Below are 15,861 nucleotides of genomic sequence, written 5' to 3' on the forward strand. Positions count from 1 at the left end.
TAGAATTTTAGTGAACCATAAAGAATATTGTGTCATTTGCAGGAAAATGAATGAAACTAGACAATATTATGCTAAGTGAGATCAGTCAGTCTCAGAGTCAAGGTATCCCATGTTTCTCTCATATGTGGAAGCTAGAGAGAAAATAGGAGACAAAAGGGACTTCAGGTAAGTGAGGAGAGAGAACAATAAAATAATGGAAGGGAATTAAGTAAAGGAGATGGGGAAGAGAAAAGTGAGGATTGAGGAAGGGAAGAGTTTAAATAAGGTTACATATACATGAGGTTTTGCTACCAGTCTCGCTAATGTGTATAGGGAAAGAGGAAAAAGAAGGGGGCGGGTATAGGGAGGGAAATATAAGTGATGCGTGCATGGATTTTATATCACTTTGAATCTCACTATGATGTATAATTATGTTGCACCAATAAAAGTATATAAAAATCTATTGCACCAACTAAGCATAAATATCTGTGAGCAGGATTTGGCCAATGGGCCCGAGGCTCTCTCTGTGACTTTATGGACACAGCTGTGTCCCGACAAAAGTGCAGCATGGGCAAAACTGTTTTCTCGATGCTGCCAGCCATTGGCCAAGCTTTCTGTCTATGGGTTATTCCTATCTTGCTGGCTCTTGCTCTCTACCACCACATTCTGCAAAGAGAATCTGTGGGTTTCCAGGGACTTCACAGTCCATATACCCTGACGTCTCCTGGCATGAGTGACAATTCTCAGAAGTCCTGCTGACATTTCTTCAGCCAGCAGCAGCAGAGCTTAATGGCTTCTCAGGTGGCCGGTCTCATCTTCTCTTTAGATGGCACTGATGGCTGAGTTATGCCTTGTCTGATACTCCCGGACAGCTCAGCAGATTCACTCGCAGCCTATTCTGTTCTGTGTCTTTACTGTGTGTCACAAAGAGCAAATCTGATTTCTTACTGTTTGTCTCTCTTTCCAAGTCCTGGCCCACCCACTCCAACCAAGCCTTTTACTTTAGGTCAGGCAGGCCAGTTTCTTCAATCCATCTCCAAAAAGCATTTTATTCCTTTCAAACAGCAAGACTTCAATTTGCCTAATCATAATACTAGCGGGAAAAACTAACAAACATCAATGAATACAAGGCATGGTCCTAACAGCCATATACATCCATGAGCCACATAACATTTTGGCCATGACAGACCACACATATGACCATGGTCCCATATGACTATATCATGTAGCAATGTTGGGGCTGCCTTACTTGTTTCACTATACTCTCTGATGTTCATTTAACAATGAAATTGCCTAATGACACATTTCTCACTGCATATTCCTGAGATTAAGTGACACATGACTACTTTAACTCATACCATCTTCACAAGAACCCAGAGTAGGTGCTATCATTACCATCTATTTTGCAGATGAGGGAACAGAGGTGCAGGGAGCCTCAGAGACCTGCCTAGTCAGTGAAAAGCCAGGACTGAACCCACCAATCTGGATGCACAGTCCCTGCTCTTTCTTAGCATTTCACACACAAGGTAGACTCAACAGTGCAGAGATGGGCAGGGAACCAACACCCTGACACTTAGCAGGAACCAGCCCCATGCTTGTTGCTCTCAAATGGGCAGGAGATAGCCCCTTCCCTCTACAATGGCAGTTTCAACTGAGAGTCCCTGATGAAGTCTCTACAGGTCCCACCCTGTTGACCCATCTAAGCATACAGCAAAGAGGCCCTTCAATCTCTTTTATACTTTTTTATACAAGGATGCTAAGTCACAGAGAGCCAATCCTCTCTTCAGGCAGTTGGTTTTATGGACTCTGAGTCTGGCCTGGCCCAATTATTATCCTCTCTCTGCTTCCTCCCCAGGTTCCCCGTTGGGCTCTGCCCTATTTCTGATGGCCCATAAAGTCGTCTGGCTGGCTACCTTCTCCTCACCCTTCCTCTTGAAAGAATTAGAGAAGGCCAAGGAGGAATTTAGATTATACAAGTGTAGAGCTCCAGGGATCTCAACAAAAGAACATCCAGTGCTCTGCCTCATTTTACAGATGAGAAAAGTGAGACCCAGAGGTCAAATGCCTGCCACGGACAGGCAGCCAGAGAGAGGTGAGGCTGAAAATAGAATCAGGGGCATCTGCTCTCCCACCCGAGGTGCCTCCCACTGCTCCCGACTGTCTGCAACCAGCATCTCCAGGCTGAAACAAGGGTACCGTGGGGAGAACGTGTTTTCTCTGCCAACCAGCAAGGGAACTTCAGGGAGTTTAAGATGATAGCAGAAAGCTTGTTGCAGCAGGGAACAGACCACCAGGAAAACGAGATAGTACAAGCTGGCCCTGGGCCTCTGAGCTCCATTCATTCCTGCATGAGTAGGCTCATGCAGCAGTCATGTGCCTACGACGGATGTCACACAGGGTGAGGTTACAATCAGCACACAGCCAATGCTATTTTTGAAAAGCCTCCTGTCCTGTAGCTTTGGAATCTTAAAAGCAGATCATTCAATTCTGATCTTCCCTTGGCCTCTGAGCTCTCTTCTGTTCTTTTCCCACCTGTCCCAAGCTGAAGCCTGAATTAAGGGAGAAGGTCTACCGTGCACATGCAGGTGCACACCGCTGTGCTTTACCATGTGCCAGGTGGAAGTGCTGCAGCTTGGTGGGTGGCTGCCCTGGAGGGCGCACTTCCCCCCCTTTGGCATCTTGGACTCATTCCAGTCCTCCGGCAAGTACAGTCTTTCAGGGACTGTGACCAGGTCTTTCCCACTGGCTCAGCCACCAAGGAAGATATACTGGAGAAGATGCTTCATCTAACATTTTGGATGGAACCAGAACTAAGAGCTGTAACTTTTCAATATATCCAACACAACTACTTTGCCTTCCAAAATATCTGGCAATTTGATGTGAAATTCAAATTTATTTGGTTTATCTCTATGTTAGCTGGTAAAAAAAAAAAAAAGGATGGCTAAGTAGATTAAAAAGTAAACAGGATGACAACGTTTAATCTACTTACAAAAAAGTGCTCTTTTCAAGGATTTCAGTGCATTCTTTAATTACAAAGGTCTGGGGCAGTTCATTAAGACAATACACTAGCTGCAGTTAATTCCTACTATGAAATCAAGAGGCATTTCTTCAAATGACTCTCATTTCCAACTTGGTATTCATTTAAATGAAGCCAAATTAGCAAACTAGATAATTACATTGTTTCAGAATGGGATTCCATCTCAGGCTCAGAGGTCACCACGTCTAGAGATGCTTAAGTTTATTTCTGGTTGTTTAAAGCAGTGTAACCCTTCTCCCCAGTCAAATATTATTGGGAATCTAAATCAGTGCCATGCATAATTGGAGCTTCTCTGGTGGGGTGAGATTTATAACACACTCGGGCCTTCTGAAGTAGCTGGGCCCCCAAAGTATTGCAACCCCAGGGCTCCATTTCACTAGAGGGTGGCAAACTTTTTCAGTAGAGATGTAGATAACAAAAATTTTACACACTGTGGGAACACACAGGGTTTCTGTCATATATTCTTTTGTTTTTTAAAAAAATATTCAAAATGTAAAAATGATTCTTAGCTTGCAAGCTGTATAAAAATAGGTCACAGACAGGATTTGGCCTGTAGGCAATTACTTCTTAACTTTTATTTGGCTTTTAATAGCTTTATTGAGGTAAGTGATATATAATAGACTGCACATACTTTAAAATTTAGTATATATATATGTATATATATATATCATATCAGACTGCACATACTTGTAAAATTTTGTGTGTATATATGTATATATATATATATATATATATATACCATAATAGTGAACATGTCTACCTTTCCCTCTTGACTAATCTATTTTCTGTTACTGTGGATTAGTTAGCATTTTCTACAGTTTTATATGAATAGAATTTCACAAATCCCAGCATTTGGAAGGCTGAGACAGGAGGATTGAGGTTTGCGGCCAGCCTCAGCTACTTAGTGAGGTCCTTTGCAACTAAATGAGACCATATTTCAAAATAAAGAATGAAAAATAGGGCTGGGGGTATGGCTTAGAGGTAGAATGCCCCTGGGTTCCACCCTTAGTACCAACCAAACAAACAAACAACTCATAGCACATGTGTGTGCTTTAAATTAGTTTGAAGTTAGCCATAGTATCACTTGCATTAGTAATTTATTCCTTTTTAAAATCAATACCTTCAGCCGGGTGTGGCAGTGCACACTTGTAATCCCAGCAGATAAGTGAATGCTTCAAGTTACACAAAGGGAGTGAACAGGGTGCCTTGGCATTTTGCTCAGAGCACATGTAGGCCAGGGAAGTCCAGGAGCTAAGGTTGGGTGAGCCGGTGCAGGTCACACTCAAGAAATGGCCCAAAGCTAGGCACAGTGGCTCATGTCTATGATCCCAGTACTTGGGAGGCTGAGACAGGAGGATCACAGGTTTGAGGACAGCCTTAGCAACTTAGACTTTCAGCAACCTAGCAAGACCTTGTTTAAAAGACAAACAGAAAGGCTGAGGATATTGCTCAGAGGTACACACACACACACACACACACACACACACACACACACACACACCAGCAGACCGCCTAGGTGGAGGGGAAGGCGCATGCCCACAGCCAGGAAGCTGGAAGGGCAGTGGAGGCAGAGCAGGCCAGGCTCACAGGGAGCCTTGCTCAACCTGCTAATGAGGCTGCAATTCACTGTAAGAGCAACATGTCCTAAATTTAAAATGAAATGAAGCCCTGGACTTGGGCAATGGAGTAACATGATCCAATTTACATTTTTAAAAAGATCACTCCAGCTGCTGCACTGCATATAGAGAATGAATCAGAAAAGGTCAGGCAAGAGGGACAAGTTGGCCAGGTGTGGTGATGCACTCCAGTAATCCCAGTACTTGGGAGGCTGAGACAGGAGGCTGGCAAGTTCTAGGACAGCCTCAGCAAGTAGTGAAACTCTCATCAACCTGTTAAACAATGAATATAGGGGTGGGGGTGTAACTCAGAGATAGAATGCCTCTGGGTTCAATCCCCAGTACCAAAAAAAGGAAAATAAAAAAGGAACAAGTTGTGTCACATTTCTGAAAGCTCTTCATCCCACAGGGAAGGGGTACGCCTCTAGAGGGGCTGCTTCACGTTCACACCCACACAGTTTGAGGTTTACATAAAAGGAGCTCTTCAAATTTAGGCGAGGCTGGCTTCCTTTGGTTGTAGTGGGGCTGGTTAGGGCAAGATGGGCCCTGGGGTCTGGAGCTGGAAACTATTTGCACTGCTCAAGTCAAGGGGCCTTTACTCTGCAGAACTGGCTGCAAGGCTGCTGCTGACCTGTTGTGGCAACATCTGCCCAGGGTTCCTGCTGTATACTCAGGTCACCCAAAGAGACCTTCCTTCAGCGTGATTCTTCTTCTACCCATGGAGCCACCCTGCAGAGGAGGGCTCAGCAAGGAGTCCGTCTCCAGAGGGGACGCTGGGGCCTGGCCCTGGCTCTGCCATGGCACATGCTGCAGGACCTTGGCCACCCTGTTTTCTCTCCTTTAGCCGGGACTGTTAAGGCATCAGTGTGTGGCTGTGCGTGGTGGTGCAGGACTGTAACCCCAGTACTTGGAAGAGGGTAGCAGGTTTGCGTAATTTAGCCAGACCCTAGGCAACCTACTGAAACCCTGTTTCAAAATACAAAGGGCTAGGTGTATAGCTCAGAGGTAGAATGTCTCTGGGTTTAGTATCCAGTACCAAAAAATAAAAAGTAAAATAAAAAGGCAGCAGCGTGCACCACCTTAATATGATGGCTATGAAGGGCTACAAGAAGTAGAACTACTTCACAAATTTAAAGTTCCCCTTTTTGTTGCAGTGCTTGGGATCGAACCCAGGGCTGCACACATGCTAACTACATGTGCTATCACTGAGCTACAACCTGCATCCAAGGCCCTCTTTATTATCAGTGCATTAGGTACTGAGAAAACACTAGGTTTTGCTGAGTACTTAGGAAGAGGGGGCCAGCTTGGTGCCTGGGGCTTTTTTTTTTTTTTTTTGACGGTACTGGGGTTCCTGGAAGCCCTTCTACCTTCGGGCTACACTCCCAGACCTATTTTATTTTTGGAAACAGGGTCTCTAAAGCCAGCGCGGCTGGCTTCAAACCTGCACGATCCTCCTGTCTCCACCTCCCAAACCCGGGGATTACAAGCGTGCGCCACCACGCCCGGCTCTGGGGCTATTTTTAAGGGTCATAGGAGTTTTAGTAAAGTCACACTTGATTTTTCCACATATTGCTTACCTACCAACATAGTCAAAAACCCTCAAACAAGCTAAAGGGCCCTCTGCTATGAGCCATGGCAGGGACCACTGGCCAAATGTGTCCTCCGAGAGAGCTGTGGTGAACTTGGGATACAGCCCAGCTCAGAGGTTAGCAAACTGTTCTAGAAAGGGCCAGACAGTAAATATCCTTGGCTCTGCAGGTCAGACAGTCTTTGTCACAATTACTCAACTCTACAATTTTAGTACAAAGTCAGCCATAGACAGCACACGACCTTGGCCGTGTTTCAAAATCGGTTATTTAGGAAAACAGATAATGGGCTAGATTTGGCCCGCAGGTTAGAGTTTGCCAACTGCTGATATAGTTTAAAGACTGGAATCTGTCTTTGAGAGGGCTTGTGTTTGACAGCTCCTTACAGGCCCAACTCCATGTCTCACACCCTACCAATTTCCACTGTGGTGTTCCTATCTGGCATTAGCAAGAGCATCACTTTTTAAGACTGTGTGTCAAGCCCTCTTCCAATCATTTTACACGTATCAAGCCATTTAATCATCACATAAACCCAACGATGGTTCTCATAAAAGATGAGGCCAAGAGAGGTGAAGTGACTTGCCCAGCACTAGTCAGCTGGTAGCAGAGCCAGGATCTGAGCCCAGTTCTCTGGCTGAGTCTCTGCTATTGGTCACTACGCCACACTGATCAGTGTGCACCCAAAGCACATGCAGAGCCCGAGGGACAGTGTGTCTCTCACCTCTCTCCACTGCTTACCACAGGCATAATACTTTTTAGGGGCCAGGCACCAAGACCAGATGTAGCATGGTTTGTAATTGTGCATGTGAGAAGAGAGAGGGCAGTCCAACCGGAGTAGCAGAGGCATAAAGGGGAGGAAAAGACAGGAATTACTTATTAAGTGATTGGTCAGGCATGCACTCTACAGAATCTTAGCACCCCAGACCTTGCTATCAAAGTGTGCTGTGCCAACAGTCCCAGTGTTCATGAGAATGGCAGAGTCTTGGCGCCACCTCAAAGACCTGACCCTCAGTCTACCTTTCACGAAGAGTGCAGTTGATCCACATGCACTAGAAAGATGGAGAAGCCCTCTTCTATGTGGTAGTTGTCACCCATTTCACAGGTCAAAACAGTTAAGTACATCAGGTGCTGGTCAGTTACTAAAGTCTGAGCCCCAGCTTGTGCTTTGGGGACACGCCCGTTCCCACATACGGTCACAGTAAGGCCTCCAGCGTGTGGGCTTTAGCAGCAGTTGGGTATTGATGAGCACTAAGAAAATTTAGAGTGGAATCATAAATATGTAAAATGTTGACCCTGCACCAGTGGCCAAAGAATCCATTATGCTTGGGATGCTACTTTTAAAGAAAAAAATGGATATGAAAGTTAAGACTTTGGTTAATTTTAATTTCTACATTTTAAAATAATTTTCAAAAAATTGACCAATATTTCATTCCTGTAGGATATTAAAAGTCTTTGAATGTGGCCCTCTTAGACAGATGTCACTTCTAGGCACAACTCTGGGGTAGGCAACACTAAAGGCCAACCTGCCCCAAAAGTAGAGGCCAAGAATCCAGAGCCATGGGCTCATGGGTTCAAAAAAAGACTTGTGCTTGGGATTAAGCAACAAGTACCTAGTTTGACACAAAAGGTTTTGAGAAGGCATGCTTCCTACAGTGGTGCCTCTGGGCCTTTGGAGTCTGACAGCAAGGTCCCCTTCTCCTCTCCCACTATAGACTATACTGTCAGAATAAGACTACTGGCTACCTCAGTCATGACCAGGGCAGGAGACCAAGGGGGATGTCTGCTCACAGCCTCTATATGTAACACACAGTTGTTTCTTGGTAGGCATTGGAAGAAGACCTACACAGTCTAGCAGATATCTTTGACATAACTATAAGGAACAGAAAGTACCATACCACTTACTGAAAAGTACAGTTTTAGAAAAGGATGCATGATGTGGGAAAAGAAAGTTGCCAGGAATTTTCTTCTTTTCCCCAGGCTGCAGGGGTTGTTTCTTCTGTCTGCCTATCCAGCTCCTTCAAATCACCCTTATTCTCTCATGGTAGTGCTTCTCCTCCCTAGGGCGGCATTTATTACCTCTCAGCAGCGTCCTCTCTCTTTTAAAGCCAGTTCTTTTCTCCTTCATCTGGACTCCAGGATACACCCTTCCAATTTCTGTCCCCACTGCCTATGGTCACTATCCTTTTGTTTCCAGCACTAAGTGATCAATCTCATTGGCTCAGCTCAGCTTTCTGAGTCAGAACTATGGTTCCAAATGCCAGTGAGTTGGGCTACATAGTAAGAGAACAGCTTCCTGGGCCTCTTAGTCTAGGCAGAAAGGAATCACATGGTGCCCTTTGCCACTCAAGTGTCTGTAGGTGGGGAGATGCCCCGGAAAGGGAAGGTAGTGGTGAGAGGAGCAGGGGACTTTAGGAGGCAGAGACTCCCCAAATCTCACGGTAAAGGATCTTTCAAAATCATCTGGTCTTAGCTGTGCCCTCCCTCGCCTGAAATTCTAAATGTCCCAGGACTAACAGGAGTCATTTGCTTCCAGGAAAATCTGTGACATACAGGAAACAAGAGGTGGTAGAAGAATGGTGACAGGAGGGGAAAACCATTCATAGAACCTCCTGCTACCTAAAACCCAGGTTAGATGCAGCTCGAAGTGTGGTTAGAATAATATCTCACTTAAATGGCACATCTGTTTCCTGTGTATATTCTCTAAATACTCTGGAATAGGAATACTTTTGGAAAAAAACAATCTCTAAAGTTTCACATGCTTGTTTTTTGTTCAAAAGTTAGAGACAATATATCCTGAATGCATGTGAAAGTTTTACAGTATTTTCATCTTTGAGGAGGGGGTGTTCTTGGCACAGGATACTGGAATGATGTCATACAACTGAAAAGACCCCAGCAGGGCTTTGATATTTAGGGAAAGATTAATCTAGACATGCCACCAAGCCTTTTGCAATCCTCAGGTGGCAACTGTATTCAGCAGGTCAGATCACCTACACTTTTACAGAAGAATTTCCAAATCATATCTCTAATCACTTTAGCAACATGACCAGGGCTTCTGGGAACGTTGTGGCTTTAATGGCAGTGTTAATTTATCTCAAACAGGCAACCCTATCACTTTCAGAACCAACCAAAGCATTGTTTTGTTTTCCTAGGCAGATAGAAAAGAGAAGTGATATACTTCAAGGTCAACCCTGTTCACACATGCAAGCTATTTAATCTGAGCAAGCTATGAAGACAAGAAGGGAATTGGATTTGGATTTTTTTCCCCCATCTTTTGAAATATCTGTGCGTACATGATGAGCTATCTTGGGGATGGAATGCAAATCTAAACACGCAATTTGGTGCACAGCTGCTACAAGGTTGTCCCTGTGGGTGCAAGTCATGGGGTGAAGAAGATCCTCCAGGAGAAATTCCCCAACATAAGTGGCCTGTAGGACATCAGCGAGCTGTGGGCCAGTGGTGCAGGGCTGTCAGAGAGTGAGGCAGAGCCTGACCGGGGGAGCACAGCAGCATGGAGCTGTCCCAGGCCATCATGGGCCTTGGCAACATGTGGGCCCACCCAGCACAGTGGCTCACTGAGATCGTCCCCGGGTAACTCTGAGGCTCATCAAACTTGCTGTTCCATAGTTTTGTGCACAAGACGGAGGAGGAGCTGCAGGCCATCCTGGCAGCCAAGGAGGAGAAGCTGCAGCTCAAGGCCCAGCAGCAGGCCCAGCAGGCCCAGAATGTGCAGTGCAAGCATGAGCAGTGGGAGGTTCACAGAAAGAAGAGCCTGGAGAGCATCAAGAGGGCATGGGACCCTGTGGGGAGGAAGAGGGAGGACAAGGAAGCTGAGTACTTCTGCCAGGCTGTGTGCACAGATCCCGACTAGGATATGTTCCCTGGGGCCACCAAGTGAACATGGCACCCTGGACCTCCTCGCAAGAAGCAGAAGCAGCAGGTGAAGGAGCAGAGACCTGGCAGGTGTCAGGGCATCAATGGGAGGCAGGCCAAGGCTCTGCGGAGAGCCTGGGCCACTTGGGGACCCAAGAGCATGGCCTGGGGCCAGGCAAAGAGGCAGCCAAAGAGAGGGGCTTGAGCCTGCACCCCACTGTGGATACAACACCCTGGATTAGGGCCCAAGAGCCACCCTGGGACTCCCAGGTGTGGGCCTCAGCTTCCTTTCATAGAAGAGTTGTCCCCTAACCCCAGAAAACAGTAAATGATTCAACTTTTTTAAAAAAAAACATACAATTCATTTTTATTTCAAATACACCTTGTACAAGCAGCCTGAAGGTCATTTTATATGGTATTTTTGGTGCATCCTAGCTTTGCCTGTGAACCATCTCATGAGATCAAGTACAGAATCTTACCTACCTTGCCACATTGGGCCAGAAGTAAAAAAAAAAAAAAAAAAAAAAAGTTTGATTCTAGAGCATTTTCTTATTTCAAATTTTTGGGCTAGGGATATTCAACTTGAAGTATGCAGAAAAAATAATTATTTACTAATCCAGAGCTTCTCAATCTTGGCACCACTGCTATTTGATTCCAGATAGTTCTTGGTAATGGAGGAAGGTCCCACACATTGCAGGATATTTATAACATTTCTAGTCTCCCACCACCAGATGCCAGGAGCATCACCACCCAGACTAGACACTAGACAACAGAAATCATTACAGGCATGGCTGAATGCCCTCCTGGCTAGGGGACTAAAACTTTCCCAGCTGAGAGCTCCTGTACTATACAAAGACAGAACCTTGCTGTTGGTAACAAAGATGTTCCTTGAAACAGGTCAACTTCATTGTCTCTTTGGTCTAGTTAGCACCGGAGAGCTGAGGGATGGCGCTGCCTTTGCTTTGCTGAACGAGAAGTCAAAAAAGCCATTACAAGAAATTCTTTACCCTGCCCATACTTGTGTTACCTCAGCAGCTGGATTTCTAACTTACTCAGCCGGGGAGACACAGTAACATGAGAAACAGATTTTAGAGTCCTAGAGCTTTCAGTCATATAAAAATATTTCTCAAAATGATTACATTTGCCTACCCAGCTTGACTTGCCATATCAAAGACTTTGTGTCATGTGTCAGTAGGTCCCATCAGATTCTGTTCCTCTGTTGTAACTGCCCCAGGTACACTCTGGAAATCATCCCAGGAAGCCAGAGCGGTTTCCTAGGGCCCAACAGCCAGGTGCTTTTGGAAAAATGAAGAACTCCCTGAGAAAACTGCCTGCCGCCAGCCCCAGAAGACATGTAGGGAAGGTGAGAACTGACTGCAGACAAAAGACTGAGGCCACTTAGTCCAGCGGGAAAGGGAGCTGCCCACTTTTACGGACTGCTCCCAGGAGGCAGAGAGAAAGACTCACTTAGTAAAATATCTCTGTGTAGTGCTTAGCCCCAGAAAGACATCCAAACCCCATGCTGCCCTGGCTCTCAGAAACAAGTACCACTGTCTCCCAGTATCCTTGGGAGATTATTACAGGACTCCCAAGAGTACCAAACTCCAAGGATGCTTAAGTCCCTTATCTAAACTAACAGGGTATCTGCATAGCCCCTACACACCTCTACCTGTACACTTACCATACTCTTTATATTGCTTAACATACCTAATACTATGTAAATACATATAAATAGTTGTTCTGTTTTTGTCAAGAGGATAATGATAAAAAAAAATCTGTACGTGTTCAGTACAGATGTGCCCTTTTTTTCTGAGTATTTTCAATTCCTGGTTGGTTGAATCTGGATGTGGAAACCTTGGATACAAGGCTGACTGTACAGGAGGTAAGAGAAGGTGTGCTGTGCCACTTTGAACGTGCAGAGTAAATGGGTTTGTTATACAGCTGCCGGAAGGATGGAGAAGCAGCTAAACCTGTGTTAGAAGCCCAAATGCTGGAGCAACCAAACCCCTGAACATCCTTGTTTATGTCTAAGCAGATCCCATGAAGCCCTGGGCACTTGGGTTGATTACTCCCTGGATCAAAGTTAAATTAAATTACCCAACAAGCTGCTTTTCAGAGAGTGCATTACACAACCAGGCTGACTCACCTTCCAGAAGCTGTCCACTTTGCCATACACCAGGGATTGGTTCTGTCTTTTGATTTCATTAATATGGTAGATGTCACTGGAGTTCAGGTGCTGCTCGACTACAAACCCCAGGAAGCTGTTGTCTGGCGTGTGAGCTGTGAGAAGCAAAGACAGGGCCGTTAGGATCCAATCACAGCAGCAGTAACAACAATTACAGATTTAACACAACCAAATGATTTCATTCTACCTGATCTCCCTCACCTGGGAGGGGTGAGGGATCATCCTCTCCCACATAGCCTGGGCAAAATCCTTACATGAGAATAATTCTCCCCAGGATGGATTAACCTGAACCAAACCCTGCTCTTTTCAAGGAAAAATCCATTTATCTAAAAATCATTAAGCTGTGCTATCTCTTCCTCCTTGTTTCCTGAGCACAAGGCTTATCTCCTGCAGACATGCTCTCATTCGGAGTTCACCTCTTCCTGTTCAGATCACTGGAGCGAGCAGGGCTGATTCAGCAGTTTTGAATAGATCAGGGTCCCCCAACTCCAACTGGATTCTAGCTGTGTTTGGCTGTCCAGTTGAAATAAAAGGAATGTGTGTGTGTGTGGGGGGGGGGGGAATCAAGCAGCATTTCCCTCAACTTTTATCTCCTTTAAGAATTACTAATAAGTGATGTGTAATGCTGTAGAAAGACATTTGGGTCAATGATAGATGAAATGATGGTGGTCCCCTAAGATTGTGACCTAGTGATGTCACAGCTGTCTTGGTTTGCATAAGTAAAACTTATGATGTTTGCATGATGATGCAATAACCTAACATACCTCATTAAGCAATGCATAACTGCAATTAGTGAGCTACAATAGACAGGTTCATGGGATGAAGACAGAATAAACGACAGGGTATAAACCGTTCCAAAGAGCCAACCATGACAAAGGAACAGTGTCTCCTGCGCAGACTATTATAGAAGAGATAAAGGGGTTTTCTGTGGATCTCTCCCACTGTGGGTTCTACAATTTCCCTACGGTAACATTTCACCAGGGTGGGAAACAATCTTGTGCTTTCCAAAATGTCTGTGTCTTGTGCCTATGGTTTCAAAAGGAGTTTCTGCAGGAGGCAACAATCAGAAAACAATTCTCTCTTGATCAGAGACTCTCCTCTCCTCTATCTTCATCCAGTTCAGAGAAATCCATTTTTCAGGAGGTCACCTGGCAGAAGCCACACATGGCTGATATTAAATAAAGCCACTGGTCTGTTTGTTCTGACCTGAATAGAATGGCTATAAATAAAGGGAAAGCAAATTCCTCCTGGTAATTGAGATATACTTAGAGATTTAGTAAAATCCATACACTGCAGCTTCGACCACATCCATTCGTAGGTGGGTTTTTAACAAATGGGGAAGGAGGTTTCTTGTTCTGGTTTTCTCAGGACTGAGGAGCTCTTTCCCAGACATGAAGGCAAAGGTGGAGCACAAGCTCTTGAAGTGCAGAGGTGGCCCAGGGACCTGCCGCCCAGACCCCATCCTCCTTGGTCCCTTCACAGGAACACGATGAAGAGGGATGCTGGCACGGAGCCCGGAGCTATGGAGATGTGCAGGCTGCATAAATACTGTGCCATCACCATCCAGTCTCCCAGGCCTTTGCCTAATGGGGGTGACAGAACGAGGAGATAATAGGGTTGTGACTGGGGAGTTGTGTTAGGTCTGGCCAATCTGTTATTTCATTTCTGTGTTTTTGAACAAGTGCCCAGAGGCAAGGGCAACGGCTGCAGTTGGCTGAAAAGTAAATTACTGAATAAATTCGACCACCAACAAGAGGCAAAGGCTGCATTTCTTTTACCTTTTTTCTGAAGAACTGAGAGGGGATTTGAAAGAGCATGGAGGAGGGGAAGAAGGCCTGTACGCATCCTAAATGTCTTAAGGCAGCTTAAAATAGCTTTTCCTAACACTTTTTATCTTCTCAAAGTTTTAAACTAGAGTCTGATACTTTAAACTGTGAGACTGTGCTTTTCATTTTTAGAAAACTTAGGTGGTGACTAAAGCTCCATTCTTGAGATATTTGTTTCAGAAATTCAGTTATCCAGTCTTTAAGTAGGCACTTAAAGTTAAAAAAAGAAAAAAAATTAATATGTAAAATACTTAACAGGTCCTATTTTATGTTATACTATGCTAAGATGTAGTAAAAAATCAAATTATTAAGTATCCCTAAAGAAAAAATTCAGATATGTATATGTATATATATAAATTTTTGTGTCAAAGATTTCCCTAGATCATACGTTGAATGGTGGAGACAGGGAGAAGGAATAAATGATCTACTCCAAAAACTTAGATGGAAATAAAGGCTTTTACTGTATCATGAGTATCATTTGGTACTAAGTCAACTTTGTCACTGCATGAAGAAAGAACAAATTACATATATAAGCTCTTCTCTAAATTCTCATCTACTTTCTACCTCAACTCTTCTGTCCCACTGTGAGCTGTGAACCTGAGAAGCAACAACCAGAACGTGCGATGTAGAGCTTGGATGGTAAAGAAGGGCACTGCCGTATTTAATGAGTCAGGCCCTCTGTGTCTCTTTTCAGGTAAGGCTGAACTTGTCAGGGAACACTGAGCCTCACTCACATGAGAGTTTTCTCAGCTCCGACTCACCCAGGAAGGTGATTTTAAGTAACCTCAGGCCAGGTGTCACTTGCTTCTAAGAAGCTGGCTAGCACCTGGTGCCTGGCTGGTAACGCCTGCAGAGCGCACCTGGTCTCAATGCAAGTGTTCATTGCATTGCTTATAATTAATCAGAAGCCCACAACTCCAGGCTGATGTTATCTAAAATGACTGTTTTTTTCTTTTAATCGAGATCTAACTGAGCTTTCTCTTTTTCTCTCCCTTAAGAGAGGAACACGGACTATAATTGTTTTGGGAGGGTTTCAAAGAAAAGATATTTACATTTTAAGGTGAATCAAATTCCATCATAAATGAGATGCAGGAAATCCCAAGACAAACAAATGGGATAAAAAACCCTAGCTGATAAATGAGTTCAGAACTAAGCATGTTATGGTGAGTTTTTCATTTTATCCTCAAAACAATGCTATAACATGCTTGTTCAGATGAGAAAACACACACACACACACACACACACACACACACACACACAGAAAGAGGGAGAGAGAAAGAGGGTAGAAAGACAGAGAGAGAGAAAGAGGGAGAGAGAGGGAGAGAGAGGGAGAGGAAGAGGAAGGGAGGGAGAGAGGGAGAGAGAGAGAGAGAGAGAGAGAGAGAGAGAGAGAGAGAGAGAGAGAGAGAGAGAAAGAGAGAGAGACTCTCTGACTTAAACTACTCAAGTCCATAGGCCTAGAAGGGGTAATGCTTCAGAAGGGAATCAGAAACAGAATGGCTAGTTCTAAGCTCCACACTCCACAAGACATTGTAATATATAGCCTTGGAGTCCAAATATTTTATTTTTAAATTTTAAACCCTATGAAGTACAGTAGTCAACCATACTTTGGAGGAAAATAATGTTAAAAGGTAGACCGAAATACATACATATAAGAGACACAACACAGACACACACATACCACAACCACAATTTCATGAGCAGCTTCTTCCACATGTATGTGTATGTGGTACTACACTGAACTTCATGTGTGCTAGAAACT

The 15,861-nt window shown here is 44.6% G+C and overlaps 1 protein-coding gene across 1 annotated transcript in view; it reads right to left on the reverse strand.

The window, feature by feature from the left end:
- MGAT5 (alpha-1,6-mannosylglycoprotein 6-beta-N-acetylglucosaminyltransferase) overlaps positions 1-15,861 on the reverse strand; it is a gene marked incomplete at both ends in the record, with an annotated part of 233,475 nt that overhangs the window by 99,107 nt on the left and 118,507 nt on the right. The window contains one exon of the mRNA XM_080689223.1: positions 12,235-12,368. Within this exon, the coding sequence (XP_080545349.1) occupies positions 12,235-12,368 (134 nt within the window). The remainder of the gene's footprint in view (positions 1-12,234; positions 12,369-15,861) is intronic.

This window comes from Muscardinus avellanarius (assembly GCF_963383645.1).
Source record: "Muscardinus avellanarius genome assembly, chromosome: 2".
Classification (NCBI taxonomy): Eukaryota; Metazoa; Chordata; class Mammalia; order Rodentia; family Gliridae; genus Muscardinus; species Muscardinus avellanarius.